The following is a 13,573-nucleotide window of genomic DNA, read 5'->3' as shown; positions in this document are numbered from 1 at the left end:
AGGTGGAATGCCAAAAATCATCCTGCGGAGGGGGCCAGCTCTTTTCCTTCGAGGATTGGGCTCTCAGAGCTTTTACCCTTCCCTCTCCCCCGCCTGCCATTATCTCAAAGGCAGGTTTTAAAGTTGTTCAGGGTTCTGTAGGGGAAGCAAGGAGAGATGCTCCGGCCAAAACCTGAGGCTTGACCCTGGCAGGAGGGCCTCGCTTCCCAAAGCGAGTCGTACCCCCGTGAGCCTGGTTTGCCCGTGCAATTAGAGACAAACACAAAGAGTTAAACAAAAATCTGTACAGTCTGATACCGAATTTTTCTGGATCAGATGCACAACCGCAGAGCTGCAATTGCATATACATATGCTGAAAAAATAGGACACTGTATTTCAAATTCAGCGTATTTGCACTTCTTTATTCCAAAATTATACAAAGATCAGAAAAAAGATTTTTTTATTGCAGCACGGCTTATGATTGGAAAGAAATCAAGATTTAACCTTTAGTGTTAGCTGCACAAAGGCAAGTCCAGTCAAACGCCTCCTGGACACAAGGACAGCCTTTAGGGCCAGGCCCTGTTTTTAGGGCAAGATTCCCAAGTCTTAAGATTCAGTGGACACAGGTTTCCTGCTTCTCGTTCCTCTTTGCACAGAGCACCTCCACGTTATTTACATGGACAGCCCTGATACTACAGGCAAAATCACTTCTCTGCATGGACACACAGGGCATACAGGTACACAAACAGGGTGTACGCTCAAAGGTCACAAAACAATTAAATTTTCTTATTAAACACAAAATGAATGACACTTCTGTAGAAGCTACAAATTAGGATAGGATTTTTTCACATCTGAAACTTCCAAGCTATGCAAAGCAACTACATCATCCTTAAAGGATGCTCTTAGTACTAGCACCGGTTCAAACGCTGGCAGCAGAACTGAAGTTTGATGATCACTTTAAAGAACTACTTTTTAAATGCTGCTTCTTCTCTAATGGTTACCGTACTTGGAAATTCAGCTTATAAAATTCAGGAAAATCGGAACGCAAAATATTGACAGCGGTATCTTATGCACACTGCAAAAAGGTAACCCTCTTCCTTCTACTGGATGCCTATCAGCAAAATGCCATCAAAGCCTAGACACTTGTCATGCCAAGTTCATCTGGACCAGTACTAAATACTTTAAAGTAGCAAAAGATCTGACTTTATCAGATCTAACCAGAATCAGGTAAGAGCTTTCTTTCTCAGTACATACTGTTCACTCCATTCTCCATCAGATGGATCAATGCCTTTAACGTCAACGATTATAAGCAGAAACAAAGGCAATAATAATACGCCCAGAATATTTTCATTGACTTACCCACATGGCATGGTCTGGTTGGGAAAGCATTTATCAGTTAGCTCCTACCCATCCATGCACCTATGAACATGACTTTTCCACACCTGCATGCACTACTGTAGTACCACGCTCTGATTTCATAAGACACAATGCATTGCTGAGTTGCAAAAAGCTTACTTTTAAGATATGTTCAGAATCTAATGATGGGTAGCACATAAACATGTGTAATCAATATTTAAAATACACGAATGCATACATACACATTTAAAACAGATTTTTCCACCCATATCCACATACAAATGCTTGCAAAGCCTGTTTTAAGAACCTAACACTTTCAATCACTGACAATTGGGTAAAATACAGTCTCAATAATAACCAGTGTCTAGAAAGAGCATATATGAAGCCAAATTCTCCACCCATCAAAAGCACAGAACATGCCAAAAACCACATTTGGACCACTATGAAGAAGTACAAAAACAAGCAAATGAATCAGTTAATAGTCAAACAGCTCATTTACGCACTCAAATGGGGCATAGAGCTATGACTGAATTAATTATAGGGCCGTAAAACAAAACACTACCTAGACAGAAAGCACAAGCATCATTGCTCCTGGTTCCCAGTGTCTTCTGAAAGTGATACATAATGGACACGATGACTTAGTACATTAAAAGACATTAACATTAAAGAGGACTTACTGCTATTTTTTGGAGAGTGGTTTTGACCGATGTCCATGTGTCCAATCTTCTATCCAGGATTAGGATAAATTTGGTGTCAGACTCATGTTGACTATGAGATAAGAAAATACCAAGTAATCAGATGATAACATTTTGAGGGAATATGACTTTGTTACCCAAAAAACCCCAAACCCAAGAACACAGAATGCAAACCACATTTTGACATTTCCACAGTTGCTGAAATTCCGTTTGAAAATATTCCCCTGAGCAGAATCCAGCAAGAAACTGGGGAAGCCCACCTTACGGTTAGCCCAGGGTTATGCATCACCTTTGCAATGGGCATTGAGCGGGAGATAGAGACAACAGGTTGCCCTTGAAACCCACATTGGGCTCGAGAAGGACTTTGCAGAGGTCGGAGGCAGCTGTGCTTCTGCTGACCAGCTCAGGGGCGGCCAGCAGCCTCCACCAGCCGCTGCCCCAAGATGCCCTCACCGCTGAGCTCTTCCCTCTGAGGGCGCTTGTTACCCGCTTGCCCGGGTTACAGCAACCAAGAGATGACTCCTGGCTTGTTTTGGCACAGGGCAACAGAGGTGACACTAACCCGGGGAAGGGTGATGCCAGCCTGGCAGGGGGAGAAGGGGAGTTGGTGCTGAAACAGGCTGTCGGGGCTTCCCCCGCACCTCCCGAGGCCCGGCTTGCGAGGCAGTGATTGCTAGGAGGCAATTTCCAGCACGCTCTGGTTCACTTTGCAAGCGCAGGCTTCCTGACATCCCTTTTCACACCCAAATCCTTTAAGTCGCTTTGAAATCCCCAGCCTTACCAAGCGAGCGAGCGAGCAGTACCGGGGATGCCCAGTCTGGCAGGTGACCTAACGTGCAGGTCAGCTCCTGTCTGTAATTCAAATATTGCCTTCCCAGGCTAGCTGGGTACAGCTCAGCCAGGCTCAACCCGTGACAATACACACTGAATTACAAACCGGAATCACGTTTGCACACAGGTAAGGGTACGCCAGCTTGTAACCAAGTCCTGTGATGTGGGTGTATTTACAGGATACTTAGGTAATATTTACAATATTTATTTTGCGGATGCTGAAACAGGATAGCCATGTCCCACGCCACCCTATCCGCGTGTCTCGGTGCTGCGGAGCGGCTCCCAGTTCACGTGCTGGCTCCCGAGAGCTGGGTCAGGTATCCGCACTGGGCACGGCCCCGTGCAGGCAGCCTTCCGCAAGCACCATCTTTGGTAATTCTTGTGTTTGGCAAGCGAAAACACATAGTGGATTACTCAGAAGTATCACATGGCAGACAATACTTGGCAACTTCACTACAGAAATAAAAGACACTTGAAGCCAGTGCAGGAGCTTTCATTCAATGCACATCTTGCTGCTCTGGTCTGTGATAGCCACACCTTTGACCAATATATTTAAAAGGAATCAGCAGTTGTGTTGAGAGAAAAAAAAAAATCCCTTTGGCTCATAATAACGATTGACTCCCAAGCTGTCCTACAACTGTATCTTATGGACCTCTAATGTCACACTCAAAGTGCAGAAGTTTAGTGCATATTTACACATTGCCATTGAGGCGTACCAGAAAAGAGCAGAGAAAGTGAATAGCAGATTTTACACGCGGGTCGTACACAGAACTTCTGCATGTAATAAAGTCTGAGGTTACAGATTGTGATCTGGACCAGGCATGACTTTTCAGCCAAAACCCTTTTTAGCTAAAATAGTTTTGGCAACATGAGACCATTCTGCAGGTCTCTGTCAGCTCTGTTTACCCCCACCACGAGTTAAATGACCCGGGCGGGTGGGAGGGGGGCAAAACGATCCTTTTGTTTGAGGTAACAATAAAACCCTTTGGTTTTTCAGCGCACCCTAAAACTTTAAAAGGTAGGTCTCTGTCCTATGAAGAACAATTCCCCAACACCCCACGGTATTTCCCCACAGGCTGCAATAAAAAAAAAAAAAAAGTGTTTACACAGCACTGCTGTCATTGTAATAAAACGTGAAGAAAAACCCCAGAATCCAAGTAATTTAGAAAAGGCAGCCAGACTGTAGTGCATTGTCAGTTAATAAAGGTATGCCAAAGTATGCCATTTACTCCGGACAAGGTTATATTCAGAAAGTAGCCTCTCAGCATGTTAATTTACTTTTATCAGTTCCCTTAAAGACACAAAGAAGAAAGTTCCCAGCTGCCCAAAAGCCTTGAAACATACTGTGGGAAATTTTTAATTTTTTCTGGGGCTAGTGGAGCAAGTCTGTGGGTATTTGCGACCCAGGCCTCGCAGGTTTATCAGATTTCCAGTCCTGCGATGTACCTTTTAGACTGACAATAAAAATAAACCAATGCTTTCCACCAAGGCTGCAAGGGGTGACTCCATTTGCATCCAGCAGCAGAAAGATGGAGACAGATAGCCAGATAGAGGATTATTTCTCTCCGGGTGCTTCTTGTCACTTTTTTTGCTTACCCTGCATTTTATATGTGTTGCAGGACGCACCAGACCAAAAGTAAAGACTTGGGATGTTTTGCAGGAGGACTTGAAACTGGATCCTGGAGTCTGCAGCTGTGAGATTTATCACAGGTCTGAGAGACTCCTTGCGGCTGGTGGGATCAGAGCAGGACCTGCTGCCTAATATTTAAATTCAGAGGTATTTATAGTCAACAGCACCCTTTGCTGTTTCATTACTCTGTGTCATCAGCCATGGCTCTGAATCACTTTGTACTTCACTTCCCGATCTAAGGGAAACATGCAGAGCTTGTCTAAATACTGAAAAGCTGGGTAGTCAAACAACATCACTCTTGGGGTCTCCTTTCTGCAAATACTGGGATCTGTCACACTTACCCGTGCCTCTCCTTCAAGCACACCATCGCAGAGGGCTGTTCAACTAAGCCAGCCCGAAGGCAGGCAGGCAGGCAGGCGGCCCCTCGCAGGCAGCCCACCGAGCAATTTGAGTTGGGTGTGCGGGGCATGGAAGGTGGGGACCTGCGACTTATTTTTTTGTACAGCTTTTCCATACAAGCACTTTCTGCAGCTGCCTCCTGCCTGCAGCATGGTTCCCAGGAATCCTAAAGTAAATTAACCTGCCTACGAGACTCATCTTCCTCCTGGCTCTGTTATTAATGCACTCACCTGGCAGAGCAACGAGTGGCTTACAGCATCTATCTCCTTTATCTAACAATTATTTCCAGGAGAAAAATGCTTCATGAAATTCACCTTCCCAAAATACTACAGACCTGACATCCCGTGAGGTTTCCTCAGACTAGCGTCAGTAGGACGAGATGTAGTCCTTGCTGCTGATTGCATAGGAAAGGCACCGTGCGTGTGGTTTTGATACGTCCATACCCATCCATAGGTATGTGGTAGGGAGGTGTCGGTGCATCCACAGCTAACTGACATGCAGGTCAAATATTTACCTCTTTTAGGGACTTTCTAGCCCAAAGCCTGAGCCCTGATACCATGCTGCGACGCCACCGAGGGAGACGTACCCAGGGGTACCACAGGCCCCACAGCCCTTCCACCCTCAATTACATGACGCTTTTCCTTGCTCCCTGACACCACAGCCTTTTCGACTCCAAAGTGTTAAAAAGCACATGTTTTTAAGATGGTCAGGTATTGAGGCAGGCTGTTATGGTGGTAGGAGGAGCAGAGAAGCATGATTAAAGTGGTTTTACTAATAACATGCTGAACATGTTTGAATCAGCAAGCTTGCAGCTCTCATTAGTTCCTTGATTGAGTTTGACCTATTACAGGGACAGCAAGACTGCTCATCATGCTAATGCCAGGGTGTTCACAGTCATATGAAATAAGAAGCCCTGGAGAAACGGGGCAGAGCTGGGAAGCACGGCTGCACAGATACGGGCAGCCCACACAGCAAGAAGGAGAAACCCCTCCGGCCGGCACACACCGTGGCACGCTCCTGTCCACGCTGGGACGGTGCTCTGTGGGCCAGGAGCCTACGAAACTTCAGAGTCCATCCAAAAAGAGGACAGAGGAACCAGAGGCCTTTTTTTTTTTCCTGCAGAGGCGGCTAAACACACGGTACTTCTTCCAAGGCAGCCGCTGACGGAAAGCTCCCATCTAGCTGCTGTCAACCTGCTCTCCGTGCAGGAAGAAATTTGCCAAAACAGGCATTATTCAAGGAAATTAAGCATTCCAGGTAACTGAGTCACCAGGCTCAGCAGCAAGAAATAGGAGGGCCATTAATCTAAGTATACAGCCCTGCATGTGGCACAGGCAGACTGTCAGCCACTTAACCCTGAGACACAGGCGGGTAATGGGAGCTGCAGCACGCTGCTGAGCCATCGCGTGTAATGGGGACCCCAAACAGTTTGTTCCTGTAATTAGTCTCTTCCTCTGGTTACATTTCTCTTTTTCCACAGTAATGACTCTCCATTTGTACATGTCAAAATACTATTCTGCAGTGGCATGGCATATTTAAGCAGTGACACATGTCAAAGCTTAAGGAAAGCTTGCTGTTAATTAGAAACTTAATAAACTAAATTTATGATACATGCAGGCTGACAAGTCATAGGGATGATGTCCACTTTTTACTCTGCAGTTACCGGCACTTTAAATACCACACCTGGACACCGTAAGGGCTTGCATCATTTGTCTTCTCCCTCTTACTTGCTCTGAGAGCTGAAGATGCCCCTCACCCCGACGCGTGGCATTACCCTGAAGATCCCCTGCCTGACCCAAGCAGGACCGACACCTCTGCCCATCACAGGCAAGAGCTAGAAGGGAGCCACATACCTTGGGACTGACGTTAGGTATGTTAAGACTTTAGATACGATCTCCTCAGGCACCTCATTGAAGCGAGCGTTGTCGGGGAGGGTGATAATCCAAGCCTTGTCTTTCCCTCGGCCACCTGGAAGAAAGACAAGGATGCTTCCCTGGGTGTGCTTTCGAGGAGGGCCAGCAGCAAAGCCCAGGTCCACCAGTCAGGTCAGAAAACACACTGCCATCGCTACAGAGGGTTTTTCACATCACCAGAAGAGCAAAACCAGGTCAAATCCTGCTGCCGATTTCAAGCACAACACACGCACAGCTGGTAGAAACAAACGTATTAGGTACCAGGTATTTCCTTTATTTACTGAGAGTACTTTACATAGGACAGCAAAAGAAGTCAGAAATACAAGGGCAAATCAGCACGCTCGTCCGGAACCTATAGAAATACATTTCAAAGCAAAACACTTGTTAATGCATTGAGTGTTTGAAGGTAAGAATATTTTACAGTATGGCTTGAGACAGAAACCTAATATGCTCTTTCAAACTGCCTCAATGTTTTATTAACAACATTTCTAGTGGCACTGGAGACTACCTGATGGATAATATCCCATATGGAGTATCATTTTGCCAAATAGCGCGGAAGTTCATCCAGAGTATTTAATTATTGCAGAGAGAGACCCTGGAGAAGTTCACCGTACTCACCAGAAAGAAAAGCAAACTCTTTCATCAAATCATCACTGATGTCCTTTGCACAGATGGGGATTGCGGTTTCTGGAAGAAAGCAAAGGCAGCAGTCAAAAAGGAAGCAAAAATCCAAAGCAAACACATTTATCAATGTGTTAACCCGAAGGTGGGACTCGAACCAAGTTCAGCTTCCCTAAATTATATATGAAATATTGTAACAAAGGATATATAGTTCTCCTAGAAACCAATGTTTCTAATGACTCTAACAGGGCAAATGCCATAATTCAGTAGCAAATGTATTCTATCAAATGCACCGAGGAAGAACTGCCTGGGAGCTTGAGTGCTCTTCCCTCAACAGAGTATATCCAATGTTAATATTTATAATTTGGAGTTACTAAATTCACTCCCCTATTTTGCAAACTCCCCCAGTGTCTCCTAGCCTTGGCAATACAATGGGCTGAGGTTTCTGCTGGGAACGGCACGGCAGCGTCCAAGGCTGCTGCACGGGGAACAAGGTTGGGTTTTCAGACTTTTATAGTCTTTAATTTTCAGCAAATAAGCTTCTGAAATCATGTTCTCATCTGGCATGGGGCCACATGCCCTGGAAAGGCTGTTGTTCTTGCGTCCAGTTATTAGATTTCTTTTTAATTAAATAATGGGAGAGGCTGTTTTAATACCATGTTTAGCACACTGACCATTTCAGTGGCAATGAAGCACATCGGAGCAATATACATGATCTTACCTTTCACTGGGAGAAGGAAACAAAAACCAGACTCAATAAACACAAGAGGAGCTTATAGCTGGCAGACATTTTTCTGGATTATCTATAAATGGAATGATACCTAAAAATTAAACATCCTTGTTCCTGCAAATAAATGTTTTAAAGCACATCTATACAGATTAAAGTCCTTGTGCTTTCTGATAATTAAATTTTAAACACTGATTATTTTACAGAGTTGGTCCTAGGGAGTAATCTTTTGGCTGTTTTAAATCACACGGGCTGCATACTTCAGCACACTCCAGCGTAATCAATATTTATTCTATTGCACTTCTTCCAAAAGCTTTCTGGGTCACTTCTACTTTGTCTAAGGATTTTTCAGGCCTTTAACCAGCTGTACGGAGCTGCAGCACAGCAGCCCAGAGGAGCACGAGGTGGGGGCTACTCTGCCTCCTGCAGTCCCCGCCGGCCGTGGGCTGCTCTCTGCTCTGCTAGGCACGTGCTGCTATTTTTTTCCTCTTGTAGATAAAAATGTTATTTTTGTTTGTTAAGGATCGAGCCTCAGTCCCACTGGCATCTACAGAAACATTCTTGATTTTAACAGGCCCCAGAATTGGTCTTGGTAAGAAAGAAGTTTGTTTTGCAAAGGTATTTCAAATATTTCTCTCTCATTCAACTGCTTCACCTAACTTGAGGACAAGCAGTAGCAATAGATTTCTCCTCTATTAGTTGATTTTTTTTCCAGGTCAATAGTTTCATACTGATAAAAATCACATTTAATAACTTAATGAGCTCCAACACATGAAGTAGATGATATTAAACGTGCGGGTCTTTGAAAATACAAGACAAAAGCCCACGGCTGTGCACACATATTTGCCTCAGAAGGGTGTGGGGCTGTTCAGCAGCTTGTCTGCATTTGCAGTCAGGGTGAAGCCTGTCCCCGAAGCCAGCTCACCTCGCCTACCCCTGCCAACCGCTTGCCCCGAAGATGCAGCCCCTGGCAAGCCAGGCAAAGTTTTGCCCTGCGCTATAATGCCTGCGCGTGATTCAAGTGCTCAACAGTAAAAGCAAACACAGCTACAGGTTTGCAGTAAATACAGCTTTTGTTTCTGGTTCTGCAGTGATATGGGAGGGAAATGCTGGTTTATTGACAGCTGTCCAGGGAACGGGCTGGGAAAAGGGGGTTAACCTTTGCATGGTTAAAAAAAAAAAAAAAAAAAAAAAATCACTTCGTTAAAAAGTTTCACAAGACATTTTCTCACTGAGAACAACCTAACAGTCTGCAGCATTAAACTAAGCTGGAGACAACCACGGCTGGAAAAAAAGTAGCATTTTTTCACAGATATTTTCAAACTTTGCTTTCCAGAAGAGAAATACAATCTCAAAAATGCATGCTTTAACCCAGAGTCTGGTGCTTATTCTCTCCAGTCTCTCTTAGCTGCAGTTTCCCAATGATCATCGTGGAAACTGCAAAAACCAACTCATGTTTTAATCCTACCTGTGCTGGGGGACTGCAGTAGGACCGCTATGCTGTGCCCTCTGCAAACGCGGGCGCAGGCGACCCCCGTCCCGCACAGCCCACCAGCTAAGCAAGTACCGTCAGGGCTATGCCAGCAGGTGGACCTGGCATTTTTGGGTTTGAGGTGCAAAGCACCATAGGACGGGGGGTTCCCACCACGCTCGGGAACGACCCGAGGAGGGACCAGCTTTGGGAGTCGTGGTTTCCAGTGAGGACCCTGCTCCCCAACATTTTATTCCACTGAAAGTTTCATCCTTGACTTTGGCACAAAGGTGGAGACCCAGATTTCTACAGCACCATGACTTATGACTTTGAGTTTCTCGCTTCCCAAGGGATGACATTTTTGGAAGAGGGCACTCAGCACCTTCAGAAAATCAGGCCCTTCCGAGCAGTCCCAAGTTGAGCACCCAGAATAACTCATTTGAGGAAAAACTAGGTGGCAGTGCTTTACTTCAGGCAGTGAAGCCTCGGCGAGCATTTCCCTTACAAACCCTCCCCGTCTCCTGTGGGGTAGGAGAATCCAACAAGCGACAGAGGAGCAGGACAGCTGCCCTTTGGTAAGGTCAAGGCACAACAACAGGCTGATTGTGGTCCCATGAGAGCCGCTCCTTGGCCAACTCATCGCTCGCTCTGCATTGGCCATCGAACTCAACCTCCTGGGCAAATGTTAGGGAAAATCAAGTGCTGGCATCGAATTCGCAAGTGTGTTGCTGTGCCTGCGGCACATCAGTTGGATGTTACTGTAAACCCTGTTCAGAAGCATGACCTCTGTCCTCAAATATTAATCTCTGGAAAAAGAGCCGTGAAAGGCGGTGGGGCACCAAAGATATCTGCCTCTCCAACAAGGCTTCAGTTGATGTTCGTTAGCAAACTGAGTATTTCTTATTTGAAGGACGCTCTTGGGACAGTACAGAAAAGACCCCAGGGTACTGCCCAGCACTGGCTATGAACAGTACAGCCAGCCTGCATCTCACTTGGCACAAGGCGGAGGAAGCCAAGGTTTCATGCAAGTCCACTCGTTTCTCTTAAAAAGAGGCTTTGTGATCATCAGCTACTATAGAATTAGAGCTGCTGTTACAAAATCAAGCCTGAACCCCCTGCGTTACAGCACTCCAGAGCACTTTACAAACTACATTGCTATCCCCACACAGTTGGTATGACCTCAGGCTTTAGGGTCTTACTAAAAACAAGCAGCATCTGGATGATAAATTGTCATTAACATTTTTTATATAGGCTGTAAGCTGGGTATTTATAAAATGCTGCTGCAATTATTACATTCAGAGACCCCTCTACGGAGGAGATCGTTGCCATGACACAGTTTCGGAAGATGTGTGAAGCCAAGCAGGGAAAAGACAAAGGGGAAACACAGAGTCTCTACCCCTCCAAGAAAAACTAATGTGGCTCAGCAGGGAACCCTGCTCAATCTGTCCCGTCCCCATCATTTGGTTTACACAGTCCAGAACATTTTGCTGGGTCCTCTCCATAGGACCGTATCTCAAGGCCGTTGCACAGACTGCAGTTGTAAGAACGATGCTTATCATTAGAGATCTTCCCTTTCGAGGCGATTCAAGCACAGCGGGACTTTCACATACGGTGGAGGTCTGCAGTAACATTCAGAGAGGGGACAGCTACAGTCCGAGTCCAAATTCCTCTCGTAAAACTCAATTAAACTCCGAAGTGCTTTGCTCTTTGGTAACTATTGTTTTTTCCTTTCCAAACTTCGCAGGCCCATGGCATCTGCAGACAGCAGCTGTGTAATGCATCTGCCAGGCTGATGTAATAGCCTTACACTTTGCAACACTGACCAAATATTGTTTGCAACTATAAAACCCATTTGGAGATGGCTTTGTTGTGAATAAAAACCAGCAGCTTTTCATGTGAGGGTTGCTGCCGTAGTCTAGGAAACAAAACTGAAGTAAATCAAATGAAAAGGGTAAAGGATCATGTTGAGCTTCTCCGTGATCTGCTTGTTCTCAGCTGCTTGTCCATTTGGACTTCTACACCCAATGAAGCAGTGTCAAGGGAGCCTGCAAATCAGCACATTTGTAACCTATTTCCATTTCCCACGGTGACTTCTTGGGCTAACTGGGGTCATCAGCCAGCATCTGTCTCAGGCCATCCCATCGCAGGAAGGCCCACCTGCCTCCAAAAGTTTCTTTGAGACTAAAGACACCTGTAACGCAGACCTACGTAAACCGTAGGCGTTTGCAGGAAGGTCCGGTGCTCGGGCAGTTTCAATGAGCAGGATTTGTCCCAGCTGCCACCGACACTCCCATCCGTGGCCAGCATCGGTGTGAGCCTCCCAGAACAGCTGATGGAGCACAAGCTAGGCTAGGTGCGAGGATTAAGCCATCCTCGTCTCATGTGCTTTGCGCAGGAGTGGGAACAGAAATCCCTTAGAGCAGAGTGCCCCAACCATGAACCCCGTGCAATGCAGAGAGCGGCCCTTTCAGCTTCTCCGGCTGAAGTTGCTCTGCTTTGCAAAATTAAATATTCATTGGGGCAAAGAATAGAAACACAGTCCTGTACCTGAGGAGAAAGACCAATGCACCGCCCTGCGATCTGTCCCCCTAACTCAGTCCGGATTGCTATACCCACTCAAAACACTGCAGGCACCCTGCAGCCCATCAGTCGGGGCACTCACTTTGGATAAGGGGAACAGTTTCACTTGAAATTTAATTATCTGCAAAAGCCAAAGAGCTCCTCCAGGGAGAATGATAGAAATCCGTCCCACAGCAGCGGTTGGGGCCACAGCTTGCTGCAGGAAACCTGAGTCTCCATCGCCCCGGTGCGCATCCTCGACGGTGAGCGGCTGAGCCTCACCCTGGTTTCTCACTGAGCAATTTTGAAAGACTTTGGATTCAATCCAGTACACAAAAAGAACCATCGCCATTCTCCCTATCAGCACACCATGTCCAGAAAGCAAGACAGAGGGAATTATTAGAGAAAAAAATTCTATTTTATACTGCCTGCAAACTGCCCTACTGCAAAGAGCACGCTTGCACGAGGTCTACACAAAGTCTGCCCAACGGCACGGTGCCGAGTGACAGAGTGCCTGTCCCTGGCTGCGTGGAAGGAGCCGGGCAGGAGCACGGAGGCACGCAGGCAGCTGCCGTTACTGCCCGCGCACCGCTTCAGCCGGTATCTTCCCGGGGATCATGCCCCACCTGCACGGTCTCCAAGCAGTGGCTTCCCCAACAAGCTTATACCTGGAGCAGGATCCTAATTTCCACGTCACCGGATCCACCCTCTCGCCTCTCCGTCCTGCTCCGTACCTGTCCGGGAACAGGATACGACGCTGCGTACGCGCGGAGCAGGTGTTTACACAGCGCTGATGGGAACCGGAGCCAGGAGGGGGCTGGCGGCTGGCCAGGCAGCACCATGCTGATGGAGATACTGTGCTGAACTGCACGTTCATTAGAGAACGCGTAGCAGAGAATAGGACATTGTGCTCCCCAGCAAGGCCTGCTGTATTCACCAAAAGCTTATTTACAGGACCTGGTCTGAGCAGAGGACTGACAGCCAAGGTCCTCAGGCTGTTTCCTGGCTTTGAGACTAAATTCTTTGGTAGCCAGGAGCAAATTGTTGTCTCCCGTGGCTTCAGTTCCTCATTTGCAAACAGGAACAGGCACAAGTGCCAGCAGGATACGATGTTAGCAAAGGGCCATGAGCACGTCTGATGACAAGAGCAGAAAAGACCCCTGCAGCCCCCATCCGTCAGGCCGATGTAGGTGTTCACATCTGTACATGTTATGCGAGGGCTGGTGTTAAAAACCCCACTGGACTAAGAATTGGATGGCGCTGGGCTAACCAGGACAGCTGGGTAAGAAAAGGTCTCCACAACCCACGGGACTGGTTTCTGAATGCACCAAAAACCAGAAGATCTCGGGATTGGACGTGAAGTGCGCCAGCCAGGACTTGGTGCCTTCCTCC

At 46.7% G+C, this 13,573-nt stretch overlaps 1 protein-coding gene across 1 annotated transcript in view; it reads right to left on the bottom strand.

Moving 5' to 3' along the window:
• The window catches only part of MCF2 (MCF.2 cell line derived transforming sequence), a 46,904-nt gene extending 39,419 nt beyond the window's left edge, over positions 1 to 7,485 (bottom strand). The window contains 3 exon segments of the mRNA XM_009324458.1: positions 2,013 to 2,103; positions 6,744 to 6,858; positions 7,422 to 7,485. Coding sequence (XP_009322733.1) covers positions 2,013 to 2,103; positions 6,744 to 6,858; positions 7,422 to 7,446 — 231 coding nt within the window. The 5' untranslated portion in view covers positions 7,447 to 7,485.
• Between the last annotated feature and the right edge of the window lie 6,088 nt (positions 7,486 to 13,573).

Source organism: Pygoscelis adeliae, unplaced genomic scaffold, assembly GCF_000699105.1.
Source record: "Pygoscelis adeliae isolate BGI_AS28 unplaced genomic scaffold, ASM69910v1 Scaffold285, whole genome shotgun sequence".
Lineage (NCBI taxonomy): Eukaryota > Metazoa > Chordata > Aves > Sphenisciformes > Spheniscidae > Pygoscelis > Pygoscelis adeliae.
This window is presented reverse-complemented; position numbering and strand designations above follow the sequence as displayed.